The sequence below is a fragment of the Dryobates pubescens genome, chromosome 21 (genome assembly GCF_014839835.1).
Source record: "Dryobates pubescens isolate bDryPub1 chromosome 21, bDryPub1.pri, whole genome shotgun sequence".
NCBI classification, from domain to species: Eukaryota; Metazoa; Chordata; class Aves; order Piciformes; family Picidae; genus Dryobates; species Dryobates pubescens.
The window spans coordinates 10,661,732-10,687,711 of record NC_071632.1 but is presented as its reverse complement, the minus strand read 5'-3'; the positions used below and the strand labels follow the sequence as shown (position 1 = coordinate 10,687,711).

General features: G+C 51.5%; 1 protein-coding gene across 8 annotated transcripts in view; it reads left to right on the top strand.

The window, feature by feature from the left end:
• MAP4 (microtubule associated protein 4) overlaps window positions 1–25,980 on the top strand; it is a 131,157-nt gene that overhangs the window by 37,944 nt on the left and 67,233 nt on the right. For 6 of the 8 annotated variants that reach the window (XM_054171299.1, XM_054171303.1, XM_054171302.1 and 3 more), the window contains exons 3-4: window positions 4,210–4,472; window positions 10,369–10,434. In XM_054171299.1, coding sequence (XP_054027274.1) covers window positions 4,229–4,472; window positions 10,369–10,434 — 310 coding nt within the window. In that variant the 5' untranslated portion in view covers window positions 4,210–4,228. Of the gene's footprint in view, window positions 1–4,209; window positions 4,473–10,368; window positions 10,435–14,960; window positions 16,290–25,980 lie in introns of those variants that run through there. The other 2 variants (XM_054171305.1, XM_054171300.1) reach the window with 2 other exon arrangements.

The following is a 25,980-nucleotide window of genomic DNA, read 5'->3' as shown; positions in this document are numbered from 1 at the left end:
ATAATAACTCTGAGGGACCTGCAAGTCTCTAGCTCCTCACAGCCCTATAAGCAGTGAAAGGAGAGACCTAAAAGGCTGGCAGGGCATTTCTAAAGCCCTGAAATGCTTATCCAAGGAGAAGGAAGAGGTCTGCTCACCTTCTGCCCAGATCTGTCCCTTTTAGCTCTGAAGTGCCCCTATTCCATTACCACTCTGCAAACACACAGTGCCCACAGCACCCTTGGTGCTGGTTCTAAGCCATCTCCCAGCAGAGAGGACTTGCTGTGCTGCACACCAGGAGAGGCAGCCCCAAATAAGGCCAGTTTGGGGGAGAAGAGTCTCCTGCATGCACTTGGCAGAGGACAGAGGGAAAGACCAAGTGGGGGCAGGGTATGAGAAGTGGGGCTGGTAGCAGAGCACATTTCCTTCTCTGTTGTATGTTGAGTGCTAAGCCACAGACCAAACAGGCCAGGCAGGCAGCTGTTGCTGTCAGCTGCTTTCCTTTAATAGCACAAGCAGCAGAAAGCAGAGCAGCTTCCACCTCCCCAGCAGCAAAGCCCAGAGACGAACAGCTTCCTGCTGCCTGGAGGGTCCCTGCCCTCGGGAGGAAGGGAAGGGTGGCAGGTTCAGTGGGGCAGATCACTTGAGTGTTCTCTTTTTTATGGGGTACTTTGTACCTCCTTTTTCTTCTTCATAGAGTCATTGAATTGTTTGGGCTTGAAAAGCCCTCAAAGATCACCTGGTCCAACCATCAACCCAACACCACTATGGCTATCAAACCACGTCCCCAAGGGCCATGGCCACATATTTCTTGAACACCTCCAGGGATGTTGACTCCACCACCTTCCTAGGAAGCCTGTTCCAATGCCTGACCACTCTTGTAGGAAACAAAATGTTCCTAATATCCAACCTAAACCTCCCCTGGCACAATTTCAGACCATTTCTTCTCACTGTCATGGGCCTGGAAGACTAAATGGGAGAAGTTTCACTACACAAGTTCACCTCAGTCACTTAGTCCTCATGTCAGCTCCTCCAAGTTCATCCTACTCTACATTTACCTTAAACATGTGGCTCACAGAATATTGGGACTTGTGCTCACATGAGAATTACAGCTTGCATTTCAAAGATGATTTGTCTCTCTATTCATAGAATTGTTTGGGTTGGAAAAGCCCTCCAAGGTCATCGAGTCCAACCAGCAGCCAACTGCTTGTGAAGAGGATTGTAGAGTCTGAGCACTGCAAAGCAGGAGATGGGAAGGTGCTCAAGTCATGCTGTGAGAAAAATGATGTTGGAGAGATCAGGCCAGCTTAGTTATGGGCTGTGCAGGAGGTGGTGGAGTCACCATCCCTGGAGGTGTTCAAGCGACCTGTGGACACGTCACTTGGGGATGTGGTTCAGTGGCCATGGTAGTGTCGGGTTGATGGTTGGACCTGATGATCTCAGAGGGCTTTTCCAACCCAAACAGCTCTCTGACTCTTCTACAGAGCTGCACAACCTGATGCCCACAAGAAAGGCTGGATGCCATTGCTGCAAACAAACTGATTCTAGAAAAAGGCTTCAAGATCAACACCTTGGCCAGGGTTACTCCAAAAGCAAGATCAAATTTGAGCAAGGAGCATAAAACAGCCCAGGGTGTGGAGAGCAGCAGCTGCAGCAGATACAACCGGGCTAGGCAGCTTCTTTGGCCAGGGGCTGAGCAGTCCCTGCTTCCAGGAACTCACTTTGCATAGGAGCTTTGCTCCTTCACCAGGGCAGCACAGGTCTGGTTCTGTCAGTGACTAGATGAGAGCAGCTGCTCACTCTGAATTCAAATAAGCCATTCTCTTGGCAACATAATTAGAAAGCATGAGAACCTGTCCTTCAGGACACAGAACTGGTACTTGCCGGATGAGAAGGCTGTCTGGCAAACTTCGTCAGCCGCAGCTCATCACCAGGCTGATGTTTCAGAGCTGGGCGAGTGGAACAGCAATCCTGATGGTGCTTTGTGAAGCAGACTTGCAAAGAGCAAACTGGCTTTAAAGCTTCCCAGCAACACTGTAAAGATTTCCACTGCTGGAAGGGCAGAAAACTTTGGAAGAACTTTGGTGGGTGAAAGGCTGGACGTGAGCTGGCACGGAGCAGTGCCAGCCCAGAGCCAGCTGTGTCCTGGGCTGATCCCTAGCAGTGTGGGCAGCAGGTGGAGGGAGGGGATTCTGCCCCTCTGCTCTGACCTGCCATGCTGGAGCCTGCTCTGGAGTCCTCACCACAGTAGACAGAGACCTGTTGGAGTGGGGCCAGAGGAGGCCATAGCAATGCCAGGAGGCCAGGCTGGGAGAGCTGGGGTTGTTCAGCCCGGAGAAGAGAAGGCTCCAGGGAGACCTTCTGGTGGCCTTACAGGGCTTCAAGAAAGCTGGGGACAGACTTTTGAGCAGGGCCTGTTGTGACAGGACAAGTGGAGATGGTTTGAACTAAAAGAGGGAGATTCAGCCTGGAGAGAAATAAGAACTGTTTGATGCTGAGGGTGGTGAGAGCCTGGGCCAGTGTGGCCAGAGAGATGGGAGATGTCCCATGTCTGGAACCATTCCAGGTTGGACTGTTCGGGGCAACCTGCTCTAGTTGGGGATGTCCCTGCTGACTGCAGGGGATTGGACTGGATGACCTTGAAAGGTCCCTTCCCACCCAAACCAGTCTGTGAGTAGTGAGAACTGGTTATAAAATGATGAATCACTTGACCTAAGCTCCTGTGTATCTTTTTGTTTGGCTGTATTTGCTGTTGGAACTCTACCCTTCACTTCCATGTCCTCCTTCTCTGCCAGTTCTCAGTCACTGCTCCACAGGCTCACCAGACCCCTAGAAGAGAATAAATCTTTGACTAGTGGGGAGAGCCTGCACAACCTCTGTGCATCGCACACTGAGTGGGGTTCACACCAGCCCCAAACTGCTTTGTCCTTCCTATTACAAGAGTAAAGCCCCAGTCCTCTTGTGCCCCACCCTTTAGCTCCTGGTGAGCATTGATCAGATCCCTTTTGGGGCTGCACTTCTCCAGGCTCAGCACCCCCAGGGCTCTCAGCCTTTCCTCCTCAGCAGCTTTCCAGCCTCCCCTGGACTCTCTCCAGTAGCTCCCTGTCTCTCTTGAACTGGGGAGCTTGAACCCAGTCCTGCAGATGTGGCCTCACTAGGGCAGAGCAGTAGCAGCCCATTGTGCCTGTTGTCCATCAGAAGCAGTGGGGTTGCTCCCTTAGGCAGCTGTCTGAGAGTTCACGTCAGTCTTTGTTGACTCCTGTTCCTAATAAGCAAAAAGGATGAAATGTGAGAGAATAAATGATTGAACCTGAAAGGATCAATAACCTGTTGTGCCAGCCTGGAAGCTGCCAAAGATGAATCAGTTCAGGCACCTTTTCAGTGCCATGATGGTGGGTTGCATTCTGAGGGAGAAATCAGGGAGGGAAGGGAAAAGGTGGTTCCTCCCCATGGTCTCCAGGTCAGAGCTCCAGACATCACATCTCCTGGCTACCTCACTATAGCTTTTCATGTAAGCATCACTAAAACTTCACCTTCCAGTACAAATGCCATGTCTGGGTTTGTTGGTGTTAGCAAGATTCACTGAGGACACCCCCATGGTCAGGAGCCCATAAAAGGGCTCAAAACCATGGCTAAAACACAGATCAGAGCTCCTGTGAAGCCCTCATCTCCTTAAGGGAGGCTGGGTGCAGCCCAACCCAGGACTGTGTTTCACTTGAGTCATTCCTCCTCCTGCTCCTCAGGATGTGGAATTTACTCAGAGATCTGGGGCAGAGCAGCAAGTGATGGAAGTCTGGGATGGGGCTCGCCAGGTACCCAGGTTTTTCACTTCATTCTCAGGAAACATCTCATGGAACAGGTTGCCCAGGGAGGTCCTGGATGCCTCCTCCCTGGAGATGTTCAAGGCCAGGTTGGATGAGGCCTTGAGCAACATGGGCTAGTGGAAGGTGTCCCTGCCCATGGCACAGGGGGGTTGGAACTGGATGATCTTTAAAGTCCTTTCCAACCCAAACCATTCTGTGAATCTATGAAATGTGGCCCTGGTGCAGTGAAACCTGGGGCGGGGGATCCCTTTGTTTGGTTCTGTGCTGCTGTGGGGGAGTTACCCAGGGCTAAAGCAAATGTTTGTCAGAGGAGGCACAGGGCTGGCAGCATCAAACTCAAAGGTCTCTTATTAAAATGTTCTTTTCTCTTCTTTTTTATGTCTCTCTTCCCCACCTCACTTCCCAGGTTGCAGAGGTGCTAAAGCATGGCTGACCTGGATCACAGCCTCAGTCTTGCGGACGCTCTGACAGAGCCGCCCCCCGAGATTGAGGAAGAAGTGAAAAGGGACTTCATTGCCACTCTGGAGGCAGAGAAATTTGATGATGTGGTTGGAGAAACGGTAGATAAAACAGACTATGTTCCTCTGCTGGATGATGAGGATGAGGATACAAAAGCTGGGAGCCAGGAAGCAAAGAGCAAAGCCCATGCAGACGGTATGCAGGTGGAACGTAAGTGTCTGAAGCACACGGCCAAAAACTGCTCACCTGAGCATCAGAGAACACTTCTGCTGCTGGGATATTGCTGGGCCTGCTCAGACAGGCTGCCTTGGGTCTGAAGGATGGATTGAAAAGCAAAGATTGAGCAAAACCTCTTTCCTGCTTTTCTACTGTTCTGCTCAGCCCTTCAGCCTGGGAAAGAAGCTGGGCTGCAGATGATGTGATTTCTGTTCATGCTTTCTGGGGTGCCCATGGCTTCTCAGAGCAAGCTCTGGCCAAAGTGTGTGGCTGCTACACTTAGATGTATTTCATGCACTCATAGATAAAATAAGCACTTTTTACACTGCTTTCTGTCTCAAAATACCAATACTGGGCAAGATCCCACCGCTCTGGCATGTCCAAGGTGTAAAGATTGATGCTTTGCTCTTGCTGGTGAGTTCTACAGCTCAGTGTTTTCCTAAGGTCTGCCCTGTGACCTTCTGACTTGAATGTGTAACAGCTAAAGCTTTGCTTCTCCACTGAGCCCAGGTTTTGACTTCTTGCTGCATGTACCTTGCAAGGTGCTGATGAGGCCAAACCTTGAATCCTGGGTTCAATTTCACTCCAAGAAGGACTTCCATAGATTCATAGAATGGTTTTGGGGTTGGATGGGACTTTAAAGATTCCAAATCCCCTGCCATGGGCCCCTGCCCACTTCCAGTAGCCCAGGTTGCTTAAGGCCTTATCCAAACTGGCCTTGAACATCTTAAGGGAAGGGACATCCATGACCTCCCTGGGCAACCTGTTCATTGAGGGGCTGCAGCATGTGTATCCCTCCCACGTTACCATCAGAACTTGCTATTTCTAACAACTTCAGATTCTTGCAGCAGGCTCTTTGAGGCCTTCTGGGTCTGCTCAGGAATCAAACCTCCCTGAACTGCCCTGGGAGAAACCTGCTGGTTCCTGTGTGCAGAGCAGAGATCCTGCAGTGCTAACCTTTGGGCAAAACTCTCCTCATCATCTGCATCTCTCAGCTCTTCTAACCCCATTCTGCTCCCCTTTTCCTTCCCTGGTGTCCAGCCACTTGTTTGGCAGCTCAAGCAGAGCTCATTTCCCTCCTACATGGCAAGAGAGGGATGGGGTTTCTTGTTCTTGCTTTGGAGCTGGGTTTTTCCCTTTTTTGGGAAGCTGGAGAGAGTGAGAAGCATTATCTAAATCTTTGGCAAGATGAAATCAAGACCCTCGCCGCAGAAATTGGAGAGCTTGCTTGCCTTGAGTGGGTCAGGGAACGCTTTGCAGCTTCCCCACCTTGTTCCAGGAGGCAAAGGGCTGCTGAGCTCTGTTGTTTAGAATAGTTTTTCCCAGAGGCCACTCTTGGGATTTGATCCTCCCCTGTCTGAATTTGTCAGGTTTTCCCTGTGCCCCACAGAGGGAGATCTGAGGGGGTTGCTGACAGTGACTGGTGATGAGCCAGCATGTGCCCTGCTGGCCAAGAAGGCCACCAGCATCCTGGCCTGGATCAGCAATGGCGTGGCCAGCAGGACCAGGACAGGGATTGTCCCCCTGGACTGGGCACTGGTGAGGCCACACCTCCAATCCTGGGTTCATTTTTGAGCCCCTCACTGCAGGAAGGACATTGAGAGGCTGGAGCAGGTCCAGAGAAGGGCAACGAAGGTGGTGAAGGGTCTGGAGAACAGAGCAGGTGAGGAACAGCTGAGGGACCTGGGGTCATTGAGCTTGGAGAAAAGGAGGCTGAGAGGAGATCTTCTGACTCTCTGCAAATCCCTGCAAGGAGGTTGGAGCCAGGGGGGGGTTAGTCTCTTCTTCCAAGGAACAAGTGACAGGCAAGAGGGAAGGGCAGAGGATGTGTTCTGACAGTGCAGGCTCTGCCTTTCCCCAGTCAGAAGAGGTTTCATCAGCCCTCCTGTCAGGCTTTAGCTATTCTGTCTCAGAACAGCATAATCATTTGAGTTAGGAAAGACCTTTCAGATCATCAGGTCCAACCATTCTCTAACTCTGCCAAGTCTGGTGCTAAACCATGGCCCTCAGCACCACATCTCTGTGGCTTTGAAACATCTCCAGGGATGGAGATTCTGCTCAAGGCTATACTTTCACTGCTTTTCTTAGCTCCAGCCAGACTGGACAAGTTTGACAACCACATGAGTCCCCATCATGGACCTGGGTAAACCATGTGGGTGCAGAGAGATGGAGGAAGGAGAGGTGATGAGCAGTGTGGTCACCTTCAGATCTGCCCTAGAATAAAGCTGTCACAGATTCATAGAATGGGTTAGGTTGGAAGGGACCTTAAAGATCATCCAGTTCCAACCCCCCTGCCATGGGCAGGGACACCTCCCACTAGCCCATGTTGCTCAAAGCCTCATCCAGCCTGGCCTTGAACACCTCCAGGGAGGAGGCTTCCACAACCTCCCTGGGCAACCTGTTCCAATGTCTCACCACCCTCATGGGGAAGATTTTCTTCCTAATCTCTAGTCTCAGTCTCCCCTCTTCCAGCTCAAAGCCATTGCACCTCACTGCAAGCCCTTGTGAAAAGTCCCTCTCCAGTGTTCTTGTAGCCCCCTTTCAGTTACTGGAAGGCCACCAGAATGTCTCCCTGGAGCCTTCTCTTCTCCAGGCTGAAAAACCCCAACTCTCCCAGCCTAGAGGTAACAGTGAACTTCTAAACTCTCTTTGGAGAGGCCCAGCTTAAGGAGAAGGATTTACTCTTTCCAGCACCTGGCTGGACATCATCATTTGGCAAATTCTGGAGTAATCCTCTTATGACATGGAGGGCTTTACATAAAGCCCAAGAATGGCTCTGGGCTGTGCTCCCCTCGGCACTTCTGAGGCTCCAGGGAGCTTAGAGGACATTGGGGAACTTCCAGTGAGAGCCATGGAGTCCATAGCAGCAGGCTTTTGTTGGGACGTGGGGGTGAAGTCAGGGATCTGGGGTGAAGTCAAGGATCATGGTGAGAAGTCAGGAATTCAGAGGAAAAGATGTTTGGGTGGGAGGAAGCTCCAGCTGCAAGGACAACACTGTGTCCTGCAGCAGTGCTCCTGGGAGAGGCTGCAGCTCAGGTGAGGACCACTGTTACCTCTGGAGCCTTTGGCTGCATCACTCTTGAGGAGCTGTGTGCAAAGCCAGGTGTGACAGAGCCACTCGTGGCTGTGCATGCAGCAGAAGCATGGTTTGCCTCCTTGCACTCACTGCTCACAGCCTTGGTGATGGGTCTGAACTTGGGCTGCAGCTTTTGAACAGGGAGACAGGCCCTGAGCACACTGGAGGTGGTGAAGTTCTTTGTCACTTGCTGTGGGCAGTGGCTTTGGGGCTTTCTCTCAAGCCCAGAGTCACCACGAGATGGCTCTGTGGGCGCTGCTGGACAGCCCCCGCTGCACAGCCCAGCTCAGCAGAGCGTGGAGTCACAGAATGCTTTGAGTTGGAAGGGACCTTAAAGATCATCCAGTTCCAACTCCTGTGCCATGGGCAGGGGCAGCTCCCACTAGCCCAGGCTGCTCAAGGCCTTCCTCCGGGGATGGGAACAAACAGCTCCAGAGTCTAGAACCTGAAGCCAAACCCTGGCATGTCCCCTCCCTGTCCCCTCCCTCTCTGCACTGCAGAAGGCAGCAGCTTTGCTCTTGCAAAAGGGAGATCAGAGCCTTGTCACTCACACAGCTGGAGGTGGAGAATGCTCCAGAGCTTCAGAGGGATTAAAACCCCAGCAAATGATGCTAAATAGAATCAGGGAAGTGTTTAGGCTGAAAGAAACCTTGAAGATCGTGGAGTTCAAGTGTTAACCCAGCACTGCCCGGTCACCACCAAACCATGGCCCTCAGCACCACATCTCCATGGCTTTGAAACCCCTCCAGGCACAGGGACTCCACCACCTCCTTGGGCAGCCTGTTCCCATGCCTGACCACTCTTGCTTCCAAGCTTTCTGCCAAAGTTGTGTCCAAACAACCCTGCTCCCTCAGCTGTGTGACAGGCTGGTAAAAGGTGCCTATTCACAACCCCTCCACCCCTTCCCTGCCTGCCCAGGGCTCTTTCTCCTTCACACCCTTGGCTACCCATGGCTACAGGGAGCAGCTGCAGCTCTTGAGGGTGGGAAGGTGCTGGGTGGTGGCCATGCCAAGTCACTGCTGGAGATTAGGGGTTTTATATTGGCCCTGCCCGGTGGCCACAGATTATCGGTTTAGCAAATGCTGCCTTAAATTTGTTTATATAAAAACAATCCTTTGATCCAGCAGCCAGATGCAAATTCCATCTTGTGATTCCATGGGGATTATGTAGTTACAACATCTTGACATGTTTTTGTTTTGATGCAATTTAGAAGATGAGGGGAGGAGACCTGGCCCTGGAAAGGTTGCTGTGTGCTTTCTGGCTGCGCTCTTGACTAAAATCAGAACCACAGAATGGTAGAGGTTGGAAGGGAGCTCTGGAGATCATCCAGTCCAAGCCCCTGCCAAGGTAGAGTTACCTAGAGAAGGTCACACAGGAACACATCCAGGTGGGTCTGGAATGTCTCCAGAGAAGGAGACTCCACCACTTCTCTGGGCAGCCTGCTCCAGGGCTCCAGCACCCTTAAATTCAAGAAGTTCCTCCTCGTGTTTAGATCTCATGTTCCAGTTTGTGCCTGTTGCCCCTTGTCCTGTCTCTGGACACCACTGACAAATCCTGGTCCCCTCCTCCTGCCACCCATCCTTTCAGTGTTGATCAGCATTGATAAGACCCCCCTCAGGCTGCTCTTCTCCAGACTCAAAAGCCCCAACTCTCTCAGCCTTTCCCCGTCCCAGGGATGTTCCACTCCCCTCAGCATCTTTGTAGCTCTTTGCTGTGTTAGTCCAATGGAGCTGACCTTCAGAGACATCCAAACAAAACCCACTTGTGCTGGATGGAGTTCTTTGATTTGACCCCATTTTCCTGGAAACTTACCTTCTGGAGAAGTTAAACTGTGAGGGGAACCATTCCACCTTCCCAAGAAGGGCAGAAGGAAAACCACAGCATTTCTGATTCTTCTGCTCATTTGGGAATCACCAACTGGGTTGGGTTGGAAGGGACCTTTCACAGCCATCCAGTCCAAGCCCCTGCAGTCAGCAGGGATATCTGCAAATAGAGCAGGTTGCTCAGAGCCCCAAACAATCTGACCTGCAATGGTTCCAGGGATGAGGCATCTCCCACCTCTCTGGGCAGCCTGGGCCAGGCTCTCATCACTGCAGGTGGGGTATCAGCAGAGGGGCAGATTCCCCTTCCTGGACCTGTTACTCCACTAGATCCCCAGCAGCCCTCTGAAGCAGTGTTGGTGACCCTGCTTTCTCCTTGCCTGACCTCATCAGTGACTCCAGTGCCTGGCAGCATTTCCCCCAGTCACAGCTCTTCTGTCCCAGTCCATCCCAGAGCTGGGGAGGGCTGACAGCAGGAGGAGCTGCTGGGTCTCGCTGCTGGAAACAGGGCCAGGCATCCCTGGAGTATTTTCAGCTCCTTGTAGAAGATGTAGGTGTGGGGTTTGTGTTTTTCCCTAAGCTGTCTGGCAAGTCCATGTTGAATTTGTGTCAAACTCCTCTGAGGGAACTGGGGAGAGCTTTCCTCTTGCTCCGATGTGAACAGATAAAGAAGCTTCAGGGTGTTAATGCCTTGAGTCTCCTTCATGGGACTAGATCTGTGATTGAAAGGCTCTTCTTCTTGGGTTCTGTGTTGCACTGATTCAATGTGGGTGCCTCGACTCAATGCACAAATAATTCTGGGTGAAAAAAGCCCCAAACCTTTATCTGTGTTTGGCAAGGTGACGCCACTGTCCTTACGGTGAGGTGACACTGTTGTCCTTAGAGTGGTGTCCTTCACTCTTGGATTAGTTTAGAATCATCAAAATCTGATTGGGAAGGACCTTAAAGGTTATCAGCTTCATCCAGCACTGACATTTCCTTTGATTTCTTGCAGATACTTCAGCTTCTGGGCCAACAGTTGTAGAAAATGGTGACCATGGCATAGAAGATCACCGCACAGGTACGTCCCTCACGGCTGAAGGAAACCTCTCACCTTCTTTCTTTGTTTTTGGAGCAGTAAAGCTTCATTGTGACCAAATGCATCATCTTTTAGAGTCTTAGCTCCTTCATCATGACCAAATGCATCACCTTTTGAGCCTTATCCCTTCACAGGGGGTTGTTTTGTTCTGCTGTTTGTGGTTTTTTGATGTCTTCAAAGACTGTGAAACAAGTAGACCTTCATTCTCTCCTGGGTGTTGCAATTGCTTACTTGCCTAAAGTCTTGTTCTGAAGGCCTTGTGTTCCGATCCATGGGCAGTGGTGGGAAGGCAATATCTAGGGCACTGATAGCTAAATGGCTTCCTAGTGGCTCCAGAATACTCATAGCTGAACTCTGCCTTGTGAGTACAACTTCTCCTGTCCCCTGAGAGGTGGACAGTGACATTTCTGTTCCGAGCACACCATCCTTTGATGCAGGTTTTTAATTCACTGCTCTTAGCTGCTGCTGAAATTGCACTACTTGGTTTTTTCTCTAGCTTCTCCTTCCACCCCAAACTACCCTTCTTCAGTAAATACCTCCTCATGTTTGCTTTGGCTGTGGCAAAGCTGAGACTGAGTTCTTCTGAGCCTGTTTTCAAACAGCTTTGGCTACAGAAAACTTGTTGGGACTTCAGTGGATGGATATCTCCAGTTGTGAGGGATCTGGGGAATGCTTCATCATTCCAGCCAGCCTGAGATAGGTTGAAGTGAACCTTCTTTGAGCAGTACTGGTTAATGCCAATTAAAGAAGAAATTTGTGACACTGAGGGTGGTGAGAGCCTGGCCCAGGTTGGCCAGAGAGGTGGGAGATGACCCATTCCTGGAACCATTCCAGGGGAGGTTGTTCGGGGCTCTGATCAACCTGCTCCAGTTGCAGGTGTCCCAGCTGACTGTGGGAAGGTTGGACTGGAGGATCTTTGAAGGTCCCTTCCCACCCAGACCATTCCATGTTCCATGACAGGAACATACAGATGGATCTTTGCACAGAATTTGCCATTGTCAATCTGGTCACAATTTAGGCTGTTACTATTTAGTGTGAAGCTGAAATTAAGACTCTTCTGAACCTTCCCAAGAATACTTCCTCTTTTTTATTTTATAACCCATTTACCTAAAAGGAGATAGAAACAAAGGCAGATTGCTGGGGACTCCAGTTATGACTAATTAACTGCACTGGGCTCTTTTAATTGAACTTCTGAACTGTGTTTAAAACATTTCTGGTTATTTACCTCATCCTGGCTTTATGAAGCTTTAGCTCCTCACACACTATACACTAAAAGCTTTGATCAAAGATGCTTTTATGTGTCTGAAGCTTTTGAATTCATGAATACACTCAATCTTTGTGGGGCAGAGTTAGGTTGGCTTGCTTTCTTCTGACAGGCTGTCTGAAAGTGACATCAAAGTGGCAGAAGCAGCATGTCAAAGGATGAAGAGTCACAGGCATCAAGTTAATTAGGTGTTCCAGGCTAACAGAGGATTTATGTGGCACAACTGTTTCCTGGGCCCTTTCCTCCTACCCCTCTTTCTGGGGGAGACTAGAAATTCCCATGGGAGAGTGAGGAGAGAGGGACAGATGCTGATCTAGGATCAGGTAATGGAGGGGGTTTCAGTGTTGATGCTCTGCAGAAACACAACCCAATTGTTCCAGCCCAGGTGATGGACTCCAGTAGTGCCTGGTTCTACATCTCCCAGGTGGTGTTGCCTAAAGCCCTGTGTCCCTAGCCCTGAGCCACCTGCAGTTTTGGGCTTTCAGCTGCATCTGGTCCTTACTCTGCCTCTGTATCAAGCTGAGATGGATTCTTCTGGATGTGCAATGCCAGCCCAGTGCAGAGGTGAGGAGCAGAGCAGCTGAGAGGATTAAGGAAAGGGATGCTGGAGGAAAGCAGCTTTTTGCTACAAAAAGCAGTGTTAAGAGCTACAGGGGAGCTTTCAAAGGCAGAGCTGTATTTGAGGTGGCTTCTGAAATGGACTTCAGGAGGGGAAGCACAGGGAAAAGAGGTGGTGAAACGCTTTGAAAGTACCAGGGTCTGCTTCTTGCCGTGGGCTGGATCACAGGAAGCTTCACTATGCGGTTTTTCAGCTCTCAAATCAAACAGGGTGGCTGCCAATGTTTTCCTGCCTGTCATGTTATCTGCAGACATCTGGGCTGTGTGTGTGCAGGGCTTAGAAAGAGGCAGCTCTGAAACCTTAGTGCTACTTTGGCAGCCGTGTGCCGCCTCCTCAGAGGATGCCCTGCTGCCAAGTGGTTGGACTCGGTGATCTTGCAGGTCTTTTCCAGCTTCAGTTCTGTGATTCTGTGAAATGCTCTAAATGTAGGAGATGGAATGAACCCAGAAGTAATGTAATGTGGGGGCAAAAGTGTGTTACAGAGTCATGGAACAGAATGATGGATTCCTTTGGGTTGGAGGAGCCCTTTAAGCTCATGGAGTCCAGCTGCCAGGTCACCACTAAACCATGGGCCTCAGCACCACATCTCCACAGCTTTGAAACCCCTCCAGGGGTGGGGACTGCCCTGTGCAGCCTGGGCCAGGCCTGGACAACCCTTTCAGTGAAGAAGTTTCTTCTAATGTCCAAACTAAACCTCCCCTGGGGCAGCTTGAGGCCTTTTCCCCCTGTCCTGTCACTTGTTTCTTAGAAGAGACCAGGCCCTACCTGGCTTCAACCTCCTTTCAGGGGGTTGCAGAGAGCCAGGTCTCCCCTCGACCTCCTTTTTTCCAGGCTCAACAGCCCCAGGTCCCTCAGCTGCTCCTCACCAGCCCTGTTCTCCAGAACCTTCACCAGTAGCTTTTTTGCCCTTCTCTGGACCTGCTCCAGCCCCTCAGTATCCTTCTTGGACACCACAGCCTGACCCACAGGATGCTGCCCCCCCACGGCCCCCCTGATTAGCTGTTGGACTATTTTAATTAGAGCACTGAAGCATCCAGACCATCCAGGCAAGGGGTGTGGAGCTCAGCATTTGGTGCTGGGAAAGAAGAATGCCACCAGCTGACTTTCTGTTGGCTGCTGACTCACAGGTCCAAAACGGTGGCCGTGAGGCTGAGATGCCTGCATGGGAGTGACTGGCAGGGTCCATCCCTGGCTGTGCTGAGCCCTGTTTAGTGGTTTGGGGCTGTTGGCTGCTTTTTGAGCTCTGCTGTGAGCACTCAGCACCCAGCCTGCTGCTCTGCTCCAGCTGCTCTTCCTTATAAGGAGAAACAGGCAAGCGTGGGTGCACGCTGGGGGAAGCCCTGCACAGATGCACAGATGCTGCAGCTCAAGTGGGTCAGGCAGGCTGGGGGCAAATGAGCAGCTCAGAACCACAGCTGGGGAGGGAACTGCTGAGCTGCACTGTCCCACAGCTGGGGAGTGCCTGGAAAGCTCCAACAGCAAGGTGAAAGCTGGCATGGTTTGAGACTGAAAAATGGAGGTTTAGAGTAGAGAGAGGGAAGACCTTCTGGTAGCCTTTCAGTGCTTCCAGGGGCTGAGCAGAAAGCTGGGGACAGACTTTTGAGTAGGGCCTGTTGTGACAGGACAAGGGGTGATGGTTTGAACTCCAAGTGGGAGATTCAGACTGGAGAGAAGGAAGAAAGAAATGTTTGGTGCTGAGGATGGTGAGAGCCTGGCCCAGGCTGTCCAGAGAGGAGGGAGATGCTCCATCCCTGGAACCACTGCAGGTCTGGTTGGTTGGGGCTCCGAGCAACCTGCTGTAGTTGCAGATGTCCCTGCTGACTGCAGGGCACTTGGACTAGATGACCTTGAAAGGTCCCTTCCCACCCAAATCATTCCATGATTCTATGACAACACAAAGCTGGGTGTAATTTTCAAACAGTGCAAGGTTTGCAACTCCTGATTGCAGGATATTTGCCTGGAGTTTGAAGGAATTCTGTGTTCTAAAATATAACCTGTTTCTGAAATGAAATCCAGCAAAAGGATGGTCCTGTGGTTTCTTTTGGCCACTTTGTGGTCCACCATCCTTCTCATGGTTTGATGGCCACGGTGGTCTTAGGTTGATGGTTGGGCTCAATCTTAGAGGGCTTTTCCAGCCCAAACAATTCTGATTCTGTGATTTTATGATTCTGTGATTTTATGATTCTGTGATCTTGCTGGGAGAGGAGAAGTGACCTAGGGAGGTATCACCATGCTTTCCCTAGCTGGAATTCCCCTCCAGCCAGCTTTCATTCTGAGTTTGGGTCACAGAAATACCCTGCTCACTGCTTGCAGTGCAAATTGTGCTCTTGAAGCAGCACCCTGAGCTTCCTGTCACTAATCTTGATCCACCAGAGCTGGGTTTCATTCCTGGCCCCATGTCATGCCCTGCCATGACTGCTGATGGATTTTCAGCCCCTCCTAAAAGCCAAATTCCGCCTGGCTCTAATCTGGCTTCTGGCAAATCTCCTGGCTGCACTGGATGAGATGTTGCTTGTTGTGCTACCTGACTGTTGATGTTTACTAATGACTTGCGCTTCTCTGCCCCTTTCCCCATCCCCTTTCCCTCTCCTTCTTCTTTCCCTCTCTTCTATTTTCTCCTCCTAGAAGCCTAGACTGTCTCCTAACACTGGGGCTGCCACTGACACAAGACCAGTGTACTTTTCTACCTGCCATTACACTTCTAAAATCTTCAGCATTTTACAGAGCTCTTGCTTTCCATCCTTGGACTTTCGGTGTGGAAGACACCAAAGGGTAGCTGTGCTGGCGGCCGAGCAGCCTTCCTCCTCCTTCTCCCTCTCTGCTCTGCAGTGCTTGTTGAAACCTTCCTTCCTTTGTGTAAGCACAAACCTGGGTTTGACCTGCACCGTTTCAGCACTCCCCACTGGTTTGTTTGAAATCACAACCAATGGCTCCATTTTCCACCTTGAAATTTGGGTTGCATCCCGGTGGTTTGGGTTCTTCTCATGGGCGCTTCAACAGCAGAAGCTTTGGGGTGGAATGTTGAGTTGTGCTTTCAGAGCGGATGGGTCCACCATGACTGCAGCTCCCTTCCTTTCCCTGCCCTCCTCCCCATCCTCACCATAGCTCTTTAGGGTGATGCTGAGTTGTTCCTGCTTACCCCTGGCTGCTTTGAATCCTTCTCATGCCAGGTTTTTATCCCAAATGACCTTGTCTTCTTCGAAAGAGGCCTTCTTCCCATTCTAGCACTTCTCTGACAGGGAAGCAGGTCAGGAGAAAGCATGGTTACTGAGGTAGGAGCAGGTTGTCTGTGGTTTGTGAGGGATGAGCTGTGGGCTTCAAGCATTTGCTGAGAGTATAAAGGAAAATGAGACCACCCCCAAAATCCTGCCTCAGGAAGCTGCTTTGCTCTCGTACCGCTTCCTTCAAGCCTTGGAAGCAAGAACAAAAAATGGCCTTGCTTTAACTTCATAACATTGGAGATGTTCAAGGCCAGGTTGAGTGAGGCCTTGAGCAACCTGGTCTAGTGGAAGGTGTCTCTGTCCATGGCTGGGGTTTGGAACTAGGTGATATTTAAGGTCTCTTCCAACCCAAACCAGTCTATGAATCTAGCTTGGTACTGGCCATGACTCTTACCTGCCGTGAAAACAGAGAGAAATAAAAGACCTACATTGTAAAGTCCACCCAGAAATCATTCTGGCAGTTTCCAGCAGCACCCAGAATGGCTTGGTTTAACTTTAAACAGAGCTACAGGAGGTTCAGCAAGTCTGTTGCAACTCCTCTCTCCAGACCCACAGGAAGGAGTCAGGAGGACCTGTTTCTCCCCTCCTAGAGAGCTGGCAGAGAGCTGGGAAGCTTTGCAAACACAAAGGTCAGTACCATTCAGCAGATCTCATAGCAGGCAAGCTGAGCCCAAGGGGCTGTAGGGGAGTGGATGTGTCCTTTGAAAGGAATTGTGTGGCAGAGCCAATGGAGCTTTGCTGGTCCAGCAAGTACAGGATTTATTTGACCCCAAATCCAGGCTAAGGTTAGGACCTGATTCTCCAAACTGCCCAAGCCCAGCATACTCTTACCTGCCTAAAATTGCAATTTCTAGCCTGTGAAGAGAGTAGCTTGCAGCTGAATACTCCTAGTATCCTGCTAGTACCCCTGAGTACATCACACTGCTCAGCTGCTAATGGTTGGCTGGAAGAGTCAATGCCACCAGAAGGTTTTATCTGAAGATCTCCCTCAGGTAGTGACCCATCCAGTCTGGATAGGTTGATTTTTTCATCCAGGACCTCACATGCTCCCCACTCAGGATGACACTGTCCAGAGCTGCTGTGCTGAGCTGTGTATCAGCAGCCTGGGTGGTGATCTGCAGCAGGACCTGAGGCTTTTGTCCTCTCCTTTGGTGGAAATCCATTGCTCTTCCCACCTTCCAAGCCTTGTTAGTAGCCAAAATCTTTGTAGTGCCAATTTCTGAACGAGTGACACCGTTGGCTGCTCCTCCAAGGTGGAGAGCTGGCATTTCTGAGAAGACCTTGGTGCCTGCAGGCCCTCTACTGCCAAAGCCAAGCTCTTCCCTTGCACGGCCCCAGCTGCCAACCTGGCCGAGCCACCTGGCAGCTGCTGAAGGTCAGCAAAGGAGCAGATGCTGACCACATGCACAGCGTTTCCCCACAGTCACTGGCATGCAGGATACTCTGGAGGACAGATTTAGGCTGGAGATTAGGAAGACATTCTTGGCAGTGTGGGTGGTGAGACACTGGAACAGGTTGCCCAGGGAGGTTGTGGATGCCTCCTCCCTGGAGGTATTGAAGACCAAGTTCAGATTGGACCATGAGCAACCTGGGCTAGTGGGAGGTGTCCCTGCCCATGGCAGGGGGGTTGGAACTGGATGATCTTGAAGGTCCCTTCCAACCTAATCCATTCTATGAGTCTATGAAGTACAGCTGGGACAGATTGTCCTCTGGCTAGCTGGCTTTAGGGGACTCATGGCATGTGGTAGTATTTGACCAACCTGCTCTAGCTGGAGATGTCCCTGCTCATGGCAGGGGGGTTGGACTAGATGATCTTCAAAGGTCTCTTCCAACCTAAAGCATTTTATGGCTCCTTGAGCAGCCTGGTCCAGTAGGAGGTGTCCCTGCCCATGGCAGGTGTTTGGAACTAGATGATCTTTAAAGTTGCTTTCAACCCAAACCATTCCATGATTCTATGCAGCCAACAGCCTCCACCTTTACAAGTCTCCTAAGTCTCACCAGTGCCATTTTGGGAGTGGTGGAAGCCCCACTGCCACATGTCTGGGGGCCATCCAAGCACCATTTCTCTCACACATCAGCTTTACTGCTCACTCACACCAAGCAGGGAGAGGAGAGCAGCGGTGTGTGCTGCAAGGAGAAGCCCTTGGTCCTCCTTGTTGTCATGAAGTGCTTTCCTCCTGGGGAATTTTTGGTGTCTGTTGCCATAAAAGGAGATGGTTGTCTTCTTGGCTTTGTTTTGAAAGATCTCTTGGTAGCTTTTGTTTCATGTGGTTGATTTTGGAGCAAGGCAGCATCACAGCTGCTCTGGAGGAACTTGAACTTGGTTCCACAAGCCATTCTTCCTTCACCTTTTGCCTTAAGTGGGCTTAGCTATTTGTGCCTGAGATACAGAGGAGAAAATGGGTTACAGAGAGAAGTTTCCAGCTTGAAGAACAGAAGGGTTTGAAGGAACCTTCTCCCCCCCCTTCCCACAGCTGCTTTATCTTACCAAAATGCAATACTGCTTCTAAGTGGTGGCCAGAGGGGAGCTGCTGGCACTTGTAGCAGCTGGGGGGGTCATCTCTCTCTGCAGCAGAGCTGTGGAGGCATCTGCCTGCTGTGGGACCCCCTATCCCTGTGCAGTGACATTGTATTGGGGGATCACTTGTCACTTCCCCAAGCTGACCAAAGCAATGATGGCAGCTGCAGACAGGGACACCCCCAGGCTTCAGTCACTGTCCCAGCTGCTAACATAAATAATTCATCCCATGACACCAACACTTTTTCCCACACCCCCAACCCCATATTGTTATCCCTGTTTTTTTCAACTGCTGTTGTGTTTCCAGACCTGAATGTGGATGTGGATGGATGGAGTGGGTGAGATGTTGCTCCTGAGTGCTTGTGGTGGTTCTTTCTTGTAGGGCTCTTAGCAAAAACTCTGCCAAAACCTTGGCTCTCGCTGGGGCAGAAGCACAACCTGCCTGTGCTGGGGGCCTGAGTATTTGGGGGGAGGTGGGGATGGTGGAGGGTCAGTGCTGAGCCCTGTATCTTCTGTCCACCCAAGAAATGTCCTTCTATCTTGCTGAGAACTCAGTGCAGTGAATGGATGTGCAGGGGGAGTGTGTGCTCTGTTTGCAGTCTGTCTGTTCAGAGGGCCAGGTAGCTACCCAGTGTGCTCCTCTGGTGAATTGTCCTGTCACTCAGGCTCTTCTCCAGTCCTTGGAGGTGAGATGAACCCTCCTCAGAACGTGCTCAGAACTCTCTTGTGCTCACAGCCTTCTCTGCTGCCACTTCTGGTTGTCCTTGCTGCTTCCAAAGCTCTGTATGATGTGAAGCTGTGTACCGCTGTGGAATAAACCACCCTAATAAACGTCTCAAACTAACCTCTCAATGCTTGTCCTGTGGTGAGAATCTTCTGGGCTTCTGCTGCTTGGTCAGACTTCAACAGTTGCAGGGAGCTGCATGTGCTGGGTTAACCCTTCTGGTGGCTTTCTAAAGGAGGTAAATGCCTTCAGCTGGAGCAGTTGGGAGCAGGGCCATCAAAAATGGGGTCAATGCATGAACTTCTTTGCGTGAACTTTGTGGACAAGTTGCCCATGAGCCAGCAAGTGCCCTCGTGGCCAAGAAGGCCAACAGTCTCCTGTGGGGCATGAAGAAGAGTGTGGTCAGCAGGTCAAGGAGGTTCTCCTCCTGCTCTGCTCTGGTGAGGCCACATCTGGAGTCCTTGGTCCAGTTCTGGGCTCCCCAGTTAAAGAGAGACAGGGAACTAACAGAGGGAGTCCAGGGGAGGCTGGAACCTGAAAAATCTCTGTGAGGAGGAAAGGCTGAGAGCCCTGAGGCTGCTGAGCCTGGAGAAGAGCAGCCAGAGAGAGGATCTGATCAATGCTCAGCAAGAGATAAAGGGGAGGGGGGGGGGAGGCGGGGCAAGAGGATGGGGCCAGAATCTTCATGGTGGTGCAAGGGGCACAGCTGGAACCCAGGAGGTTCCATATGAACAGGAGGAGAAACTTGTTTGGTATGAGGGTGCTGAAGCCCTGGAGCAGGCTGCCCAGACAGGTTGTGGAGTCTCCTCTGGAGAGCTTCCAAAGCCACCTGGCCACTGTGATCCTGGGCAAGCTGCTGTGAGTGCCCTGCTTTAGCAGAGGTTGGACTGGATGATCTCCAGATGTCCCTTCTAACCCCAGCATGCTGGCATTAAGAAGGAAATTAACCCTTTGGCTGTTGTTGGGGGAGTGGGGTGGACAGAACTAGAAGGAAAGTTTCTTCTCCCCATGGAATCAGAAGTGGGGCTGGAGGAGATGGATGCTCCCTGCCATGTCGGACCTACAAGGTACTTAAAACCTGCTCTTATTAACCAGCTGCTAAATGATGCTCAGTGCTTGTGGCAGGTGTGGTTTAAGATGGCTGAGTTGGTGAGGATGGGCAGAAGATTGAGGTGTCTGTGGGGACAATCATCTACACTTCATGTTTCTGAGTATATGATGAAGACAGTGGAGCCTTTAACTGCCACCACAGCTGAGGTTCAGCCTTTGCTGCTGGTTTATCACCTAACCCTCTTTTGCTGCTGAAAGTGGTGTGAGTGTACAAAGCTGAAAAGAAAGAAACAACAAAACTAAAGCAAAAAGCAACAACAACAAAACCCACCAACAAACTGTGCCAAACTGGGACCTGCCCAGGCTGGAGCTATGGGTGAGGCCAATGGTGTGAGCTTCAACCAGGCCAAGGGCTGGGTCCTGCTCTTAGGTCACAACCACCCCATGAAGGCTTCTGGTTGGGGGCAGAGTGGCTGGAAACTACCCTCTGGGAAAGGACCTAGGGCCTTGATGACAGCAGTTGGAGATGAGCCAGAGTGTGCCCAGGTGGCCAAGAAGGCCACCAGCATCCTGGCTTGGATTAGCAATGGTGTGGCCAGCAGGACCAGGGCAGGGATTGTTTCCCTGGACTGGGCACTAGTGAAGCCATACCTTGAATTCTGGGGTCAGATTTGGGTCTCTCACTCCAAGAAGGACATTTAGGGGCTGAAGGAGGTCCAGAGAAGGGCAACAAAGCTGGGGAAGGGTCTGAAGAACAGGGTTGGTGAGAAGAAGCTGAGGGACCTGGGGTTGTTGAGCCTTGGGAAAAGGAGGCTGAGGGGAGACCTTCTGGCTCTCTACAACTCCCTGCAAGGAGGTTGGAGCCAGGTGGGAGTTGGTCTCTTCTCCAAAGGAGCAAGTGACGACAAGAGGAGATGGCCTGAAGTTGCCCCAGGGGAGGTTTTGCTGGATATTAGAAGAAATTTCTTCCCTGAAAGGGTTTTCAAATACTGGCCTAGGGTGCCCAAGGTGGTGGTTGATTCTCCATCCTTGGAGAGGTTTCAGAGCCACAGAGATGTGGTGCTGAGGGTCGTGGGTTAGCACCAGCGTGGTGGAGTTAGAGAGTGGTTGGATCCCATCAGCCCTCCTGCAGCTGTAGGAGTGCAGCCCCCTGGCAAAGCCATTCCTTATGTTTATCATTTTGTAACCAGGGCACTGGAAGGTGCTTTTCCACTTAAAGCTCCTTTTCATCTCACCTGCCTGCTCCCTTTTGAGTCCAAGTTTCTATTTTGAGAGACCTTTATGCTTCCTGGGCTTGGGGAGGGCTGCCTGGGCTCTCCCCCACTGGTCTGCCTCCTGCCGCCTTTCTCAGTAGGCTTCGTGCTGCTGTTGCTCCAGTCTAAAAAAAGCAGCAGGTTGAATAATGCAGAAGGCTTGGTGGGTTCCTCAAGACAGGCATGACTAAGAGCTTTTTGTGTCTGTGTCTGTTTGATCTCCTGGGGTGACAATTTTCAGGCCCAAGATGGGTGTGGGAAAGGGCAGGTGGACATCTGGATGAAGCGGGGGGCAGGGGTTGGGGGGTGTTGTGCCCCACATCCTTTGTGACTCCTGGTGAGGATGTAGGTTGGAGGCAGAGGCACTTCTGGGATGTGCAGCTGCCCCTTGGCTCCTTGAGGATGAGGGCTCTGAAGGAGATGGGGTCTTTCCACCCAAGAAACTTTGTAGCTTTCTGGGACTGGGAAAGTAGTTGAGCAGCGGTCGGCAACCGTCTGACCATGTGAGCTCCACACCAGCAGTTTAGAAAGCAGTGATCAGGGACTGGGACATCTCTGCTGTGAGGCCAGGCTGAGAGATCTGGGGCTATTCAGCCTGGAGAAGATAAGGCTCCAGAGCAGCCTTCCAGGAGCTGGAGTGGGACTTTGTACAAAGGCATGGAGTGACAGGACAAAGGGTGATGGATTCAAACTGGGAAAAGCTGGGCTGAGATGAGACATGAGGAGGAAATTCTTCCCCATGAGGGTGGTGAGGTACTGGAACAGGTTGCCCAGAAAAGCTGTGGAGGCTCCAAACCTGGCAGTGTTCCAGTCCAGGTTGGATGGGGCCTTGAGCAGCCTGGCCTAGTAGAGGGTGCCCCTGCCCATGGCAGGGGAGTTGGAACCATACCTGAAGGTGTTCAAGAAACATGTGGCATGGCACTCTGGGACATGGTTTAATGGCCATGGTGGTGCTGAGTTGATGGTTGGACTCAGTGATCTTAGAGGGCTCTTCCAACCCAACAATTCTGATTCTATGCTACGTCTCATAGCAGGGTGGGCAAGAGTGGAGTTGGCCCCTGATGGGTACTCACTGATACTTAAGGGCAAAGGAGTGTAAATAGATAAACCTTAGGCTGATGAGTGAAGATGCTGATGAGATGCTCAAGATGAGTCTATTTGGACATAAATCAGCCCCTCTGTCCCATATGTTCAGTGCCATGCTCAAGGAGCTTTTCTTCCCCGGCTGGAGTCTTGTTTGCTGCTGTACCAAATCAGCTTAGGGGTTGTGTAACCAGCTCTGCTGTTTGGAAGGAAGCGGAGCGTGGAGCGGCCACCGGAGCTGCAGTGTGAAATGCTCCCAGCATGGAGGGGAGACTGCCCCATGCAGCTCCCTGTGAGGCTGAGGACACCAGGATGGCACTTGAGAGGGTTGATGTCCACTTCTGAGATAAGGAAAGGAAGGGTCATGGAGTCATGGAACGGTTTGGGTGGGAAGGGGCCTTCAGAGCTCCTCCAGTCCAAAGCCCCTACAGTCAGCAGGGACATCTGCAACTACAGTGGGCTGCTCAGAGCCCCAGTCAACCTGACCTGCCATGGTTCCAGTAATGGGGCACTTCTGCCTCTCTGGGCAACCTGACCCAGGGTCTCACCACCTTCAGCATCAAAAACCTCTTCCTTCTCTCAAGCCTGAATCTCCCTCTTTTAGTTTCAAACCACCAGAACCTTGTTCTGTCACAGCAGGCCCTGCTCAAAAGTCTGTCCCTTGTTCTTGGGAGAAGAGACCAACCCCCACCTAGCTCCAGCCTCCTTCCAGAGTGTTGCAAAGATCCAGAAGGTCTCCCCTCAGCCTCCTCCTGGCTCAGCAACCCCATATCCCTCAGCTGCTCCTCACCAGCCCTGTTCTCCAGACCCTTCACTGAGGGTGCTGAGACCCTGGCCCAGCTCCTGTGCTCACCGCTCCAGGCTGCCCTCTCCTTTCCATGGAGGCTCTCATTCCCCCCTCTGCCTTTTTCCCCCCTCTTCTCATTCTGACCCTGGGGGCTGTTTGCAATCTCCAGGGCTTTATCCTGCTTACAGAAGCCCCCAGCAGGACCCATGGGCTGCAGGGAGGCTCTGGGAGGTGGTGTGACAGGGACTGAATGCGACCCTGAGGTTAGGAACCTTCCCTAATCCTGGAGCTCTCTGGGAGGCCTTAGCTCTTTAATCCCCTTCCATTTGGGTCCCATCACTGCAAATAGGGTCAGGCTGATTATTTTGTGCATTTGAGCTCTGCTAGCTGCGCCCCAGCTGTCGGCAGCACCGCTCTGCTGGGGCTGGCTGGCACCGGCGCTCATCTTGGATTAATCTGAACCTTCCCTGCAAGAGGGAAAATCTTCTCGTTACGAAACGGAGCTGGGAATGGGGAGGAGGGGCATGGGGAGAGGGAATCAGGGAGGTGGTTGGGTTGGAAAAGACCCTTAGGATCATTGAGTCCAGCCTTCCTTGGCAGTGAAGGCAAAGTGTGGCTTGGAATGGCCAAGGGAATGGCCAAAGAGAGTTGTGCTCAATGGGGTGATGGCCAGATGGAGACCAGTGACGAGTGGTGTCCCTCAGGGGTTGGCACTGGGACCAGATCTGTCCAGTGTCTTCATCAGTGACAGAGACAGTGAGACTGAGGGCTCAGCAAGTTCAGATTGGGTTGGAGGCAACCCTCAAAGGTCACCTTGTCCAACCCCCCTGCAGTCAGCAGGGACACCTCCAGCTAGATCAGGCTGCCCAGGGCCACATCGAGTCTGATCTTGAATGTCTCCAGCGATGGGGCCTCAACCACATCTCTGGGCAAGCTGTTCCAGTGTTTCACCACTCTCCTTGCAAAGAACTTGCTTCTGATGTCCAGCCCAATGCATCCTGTAAATCTGAGACAGAATCATAGAATTGTTTGGGTTGGAAAGGACCTCCAGGACCATTGAGTCTTCTTTGGCACTGAGCGCAAAGCTCCACCTTGAAGCAAGTGTGGCTTTGAATGGGCAAGGGAACGGAGAGGCAGCTTTGCTGCGGAGCGAGCTGGCTGCTGGTGCTTCCTGAAGAACCCCATGGAACCTCTCTCTATGCAATGGGCTTTGAGCTAATTCTGCTCAGACTTGCATGAATAATTGATGAGGCATCAAGAAACCGTGAGCGTGCTCAGCAGCAAGCTCCTGCTCTGATGCTATTTTGGGACCATTTGTGCAGCTCTTTGCCAGCTCCAGCCCATAAATTACTGAGTTACTCCTTCAGCAGTGTTTCTGCTCTTCAGATACTCAGGGTTTGTGCAGCAGAGCAGTAAAGCTACTGGAGGTGCTGCTGAGTGTTGGAAATGAAAGGCTCCACAGCCTGTGAGATGTGAGGGATGCTCAGGATGCTGTTGTCCTCTCCTGGCCCGCGAGCTCCATCTGGAGCAGCACTACTTCATCCTCTCTGACCAGGTCTCTTCTCCTTTTGGGTAATGCTGGAAGTGAGGCTCACCCTGGTCTTGGAAATGGTGCAAAGTGCCAGGTCTGATTTGGTCCTAAGCACATGCTCCTCCTTTTTCCATCTCTGTTGATAGAGCTGTGTGGGGTCTCCTTTCCTTTGTCCCATCGGATAAAACACCATTCCCCACCCCATCCTCCTGCAGAAAGTGGCCACTCGTGCTTGGAGCACTTCACTGGGTTAAAAACCACCTAATGGCCAGGCTCAGAGAGTGGTGGGGAATGGAGTCAACTCCAGCTGGTGACCAGTCACCAGTGGTGTTCCCCCCGGGCTCAGCACTGGGGCCAGTTCTCTTTAATCTCTGGATCCATGACCTGGACAAGCAAACAGCTAGTGCTCCTTCAACAGGCAGGACCTTCCAGGGCTAGTTCTGAGTAAGTCACTGCCACCAACAGCCTGAAGAATGAGAGGGATAGAACTTGCTGCTACCAGTTCTCCCATGGTTAACACAAAGCCCATATCTGGTCACTGGGATCGATTACCAGCTTCTGGAGATGTTCCTGTTTTACCTGAAGGTCTGGCCAGGTAGAATCACAGGAAGGTTTGGGTTGGAAGGGACCCCCCTAAAGTCATCTAGGCCAACTACCCTGCAAGTGAGCAGGGACATCCTTCACTAGATCAGGCTGCCCAGAGCCTTGTCAAGCCTGACCCTGAATATCTCCTGGGATGGGGCCTCAACTACCTCCTGGGCAGCCTGTTCCAGTGTTCCTCCATCCTTATGGTGCAGAACTTGTTCCTGACATCCCATCTAAATCTGTTCTGCTCTAGTTTCAAACCATTGCCCCTCGTGCTATCGCTGCAGGCCTTTGTAAGCAGTCCCTCTGCAAGCAGTCCCTCTGCAGCCTTCTTGTAGGCCCCCTTCAGGTGCTGGAAGGCTGCTGTAGGTCTCCCTGGAGCCTTCTCTCATCTTCCTCATCTCTCACCTACTGTGGATTCAGTAGAAGACAGGATGGCATGAAACCACCTGAAACTCCAAGCAATACCCTTCAAAAAGCAGACTCTTCTCTTTTTGGGGGGCAGTCAGTTCTTTAGTTGCTAGACTGAGGCTCTGCTCAGCCCCTCAACCTTCCCAAGCTGTGACATTTTGCAGGAGAAGCTGTTTGCATCACTGGAGACCAAGCTGCTGTTAAATGAGGAGATGGAACACAACAGATTTTCCAGACAGAGCTTGGAAGAGTTGACTTGGCTGAAAGCAAAGTATTTTTATCTGTAGCCAGGGGAAATGTTTGAGAAACTGGAGAGACAAGGAAGTGACAGAAAGGTAAATAAAGAGTTGGCCAAGTGACAAGTGGCAGGGCAATGTCACAAGGGGAATGATCTTGCTGGAGGAACAGAATGGGCTGTTAGAGGCTGAGGATCAAGAATCCAGAAGCCAGGCTTGGGGGGTTTATTTTGACTTTTAGGAATC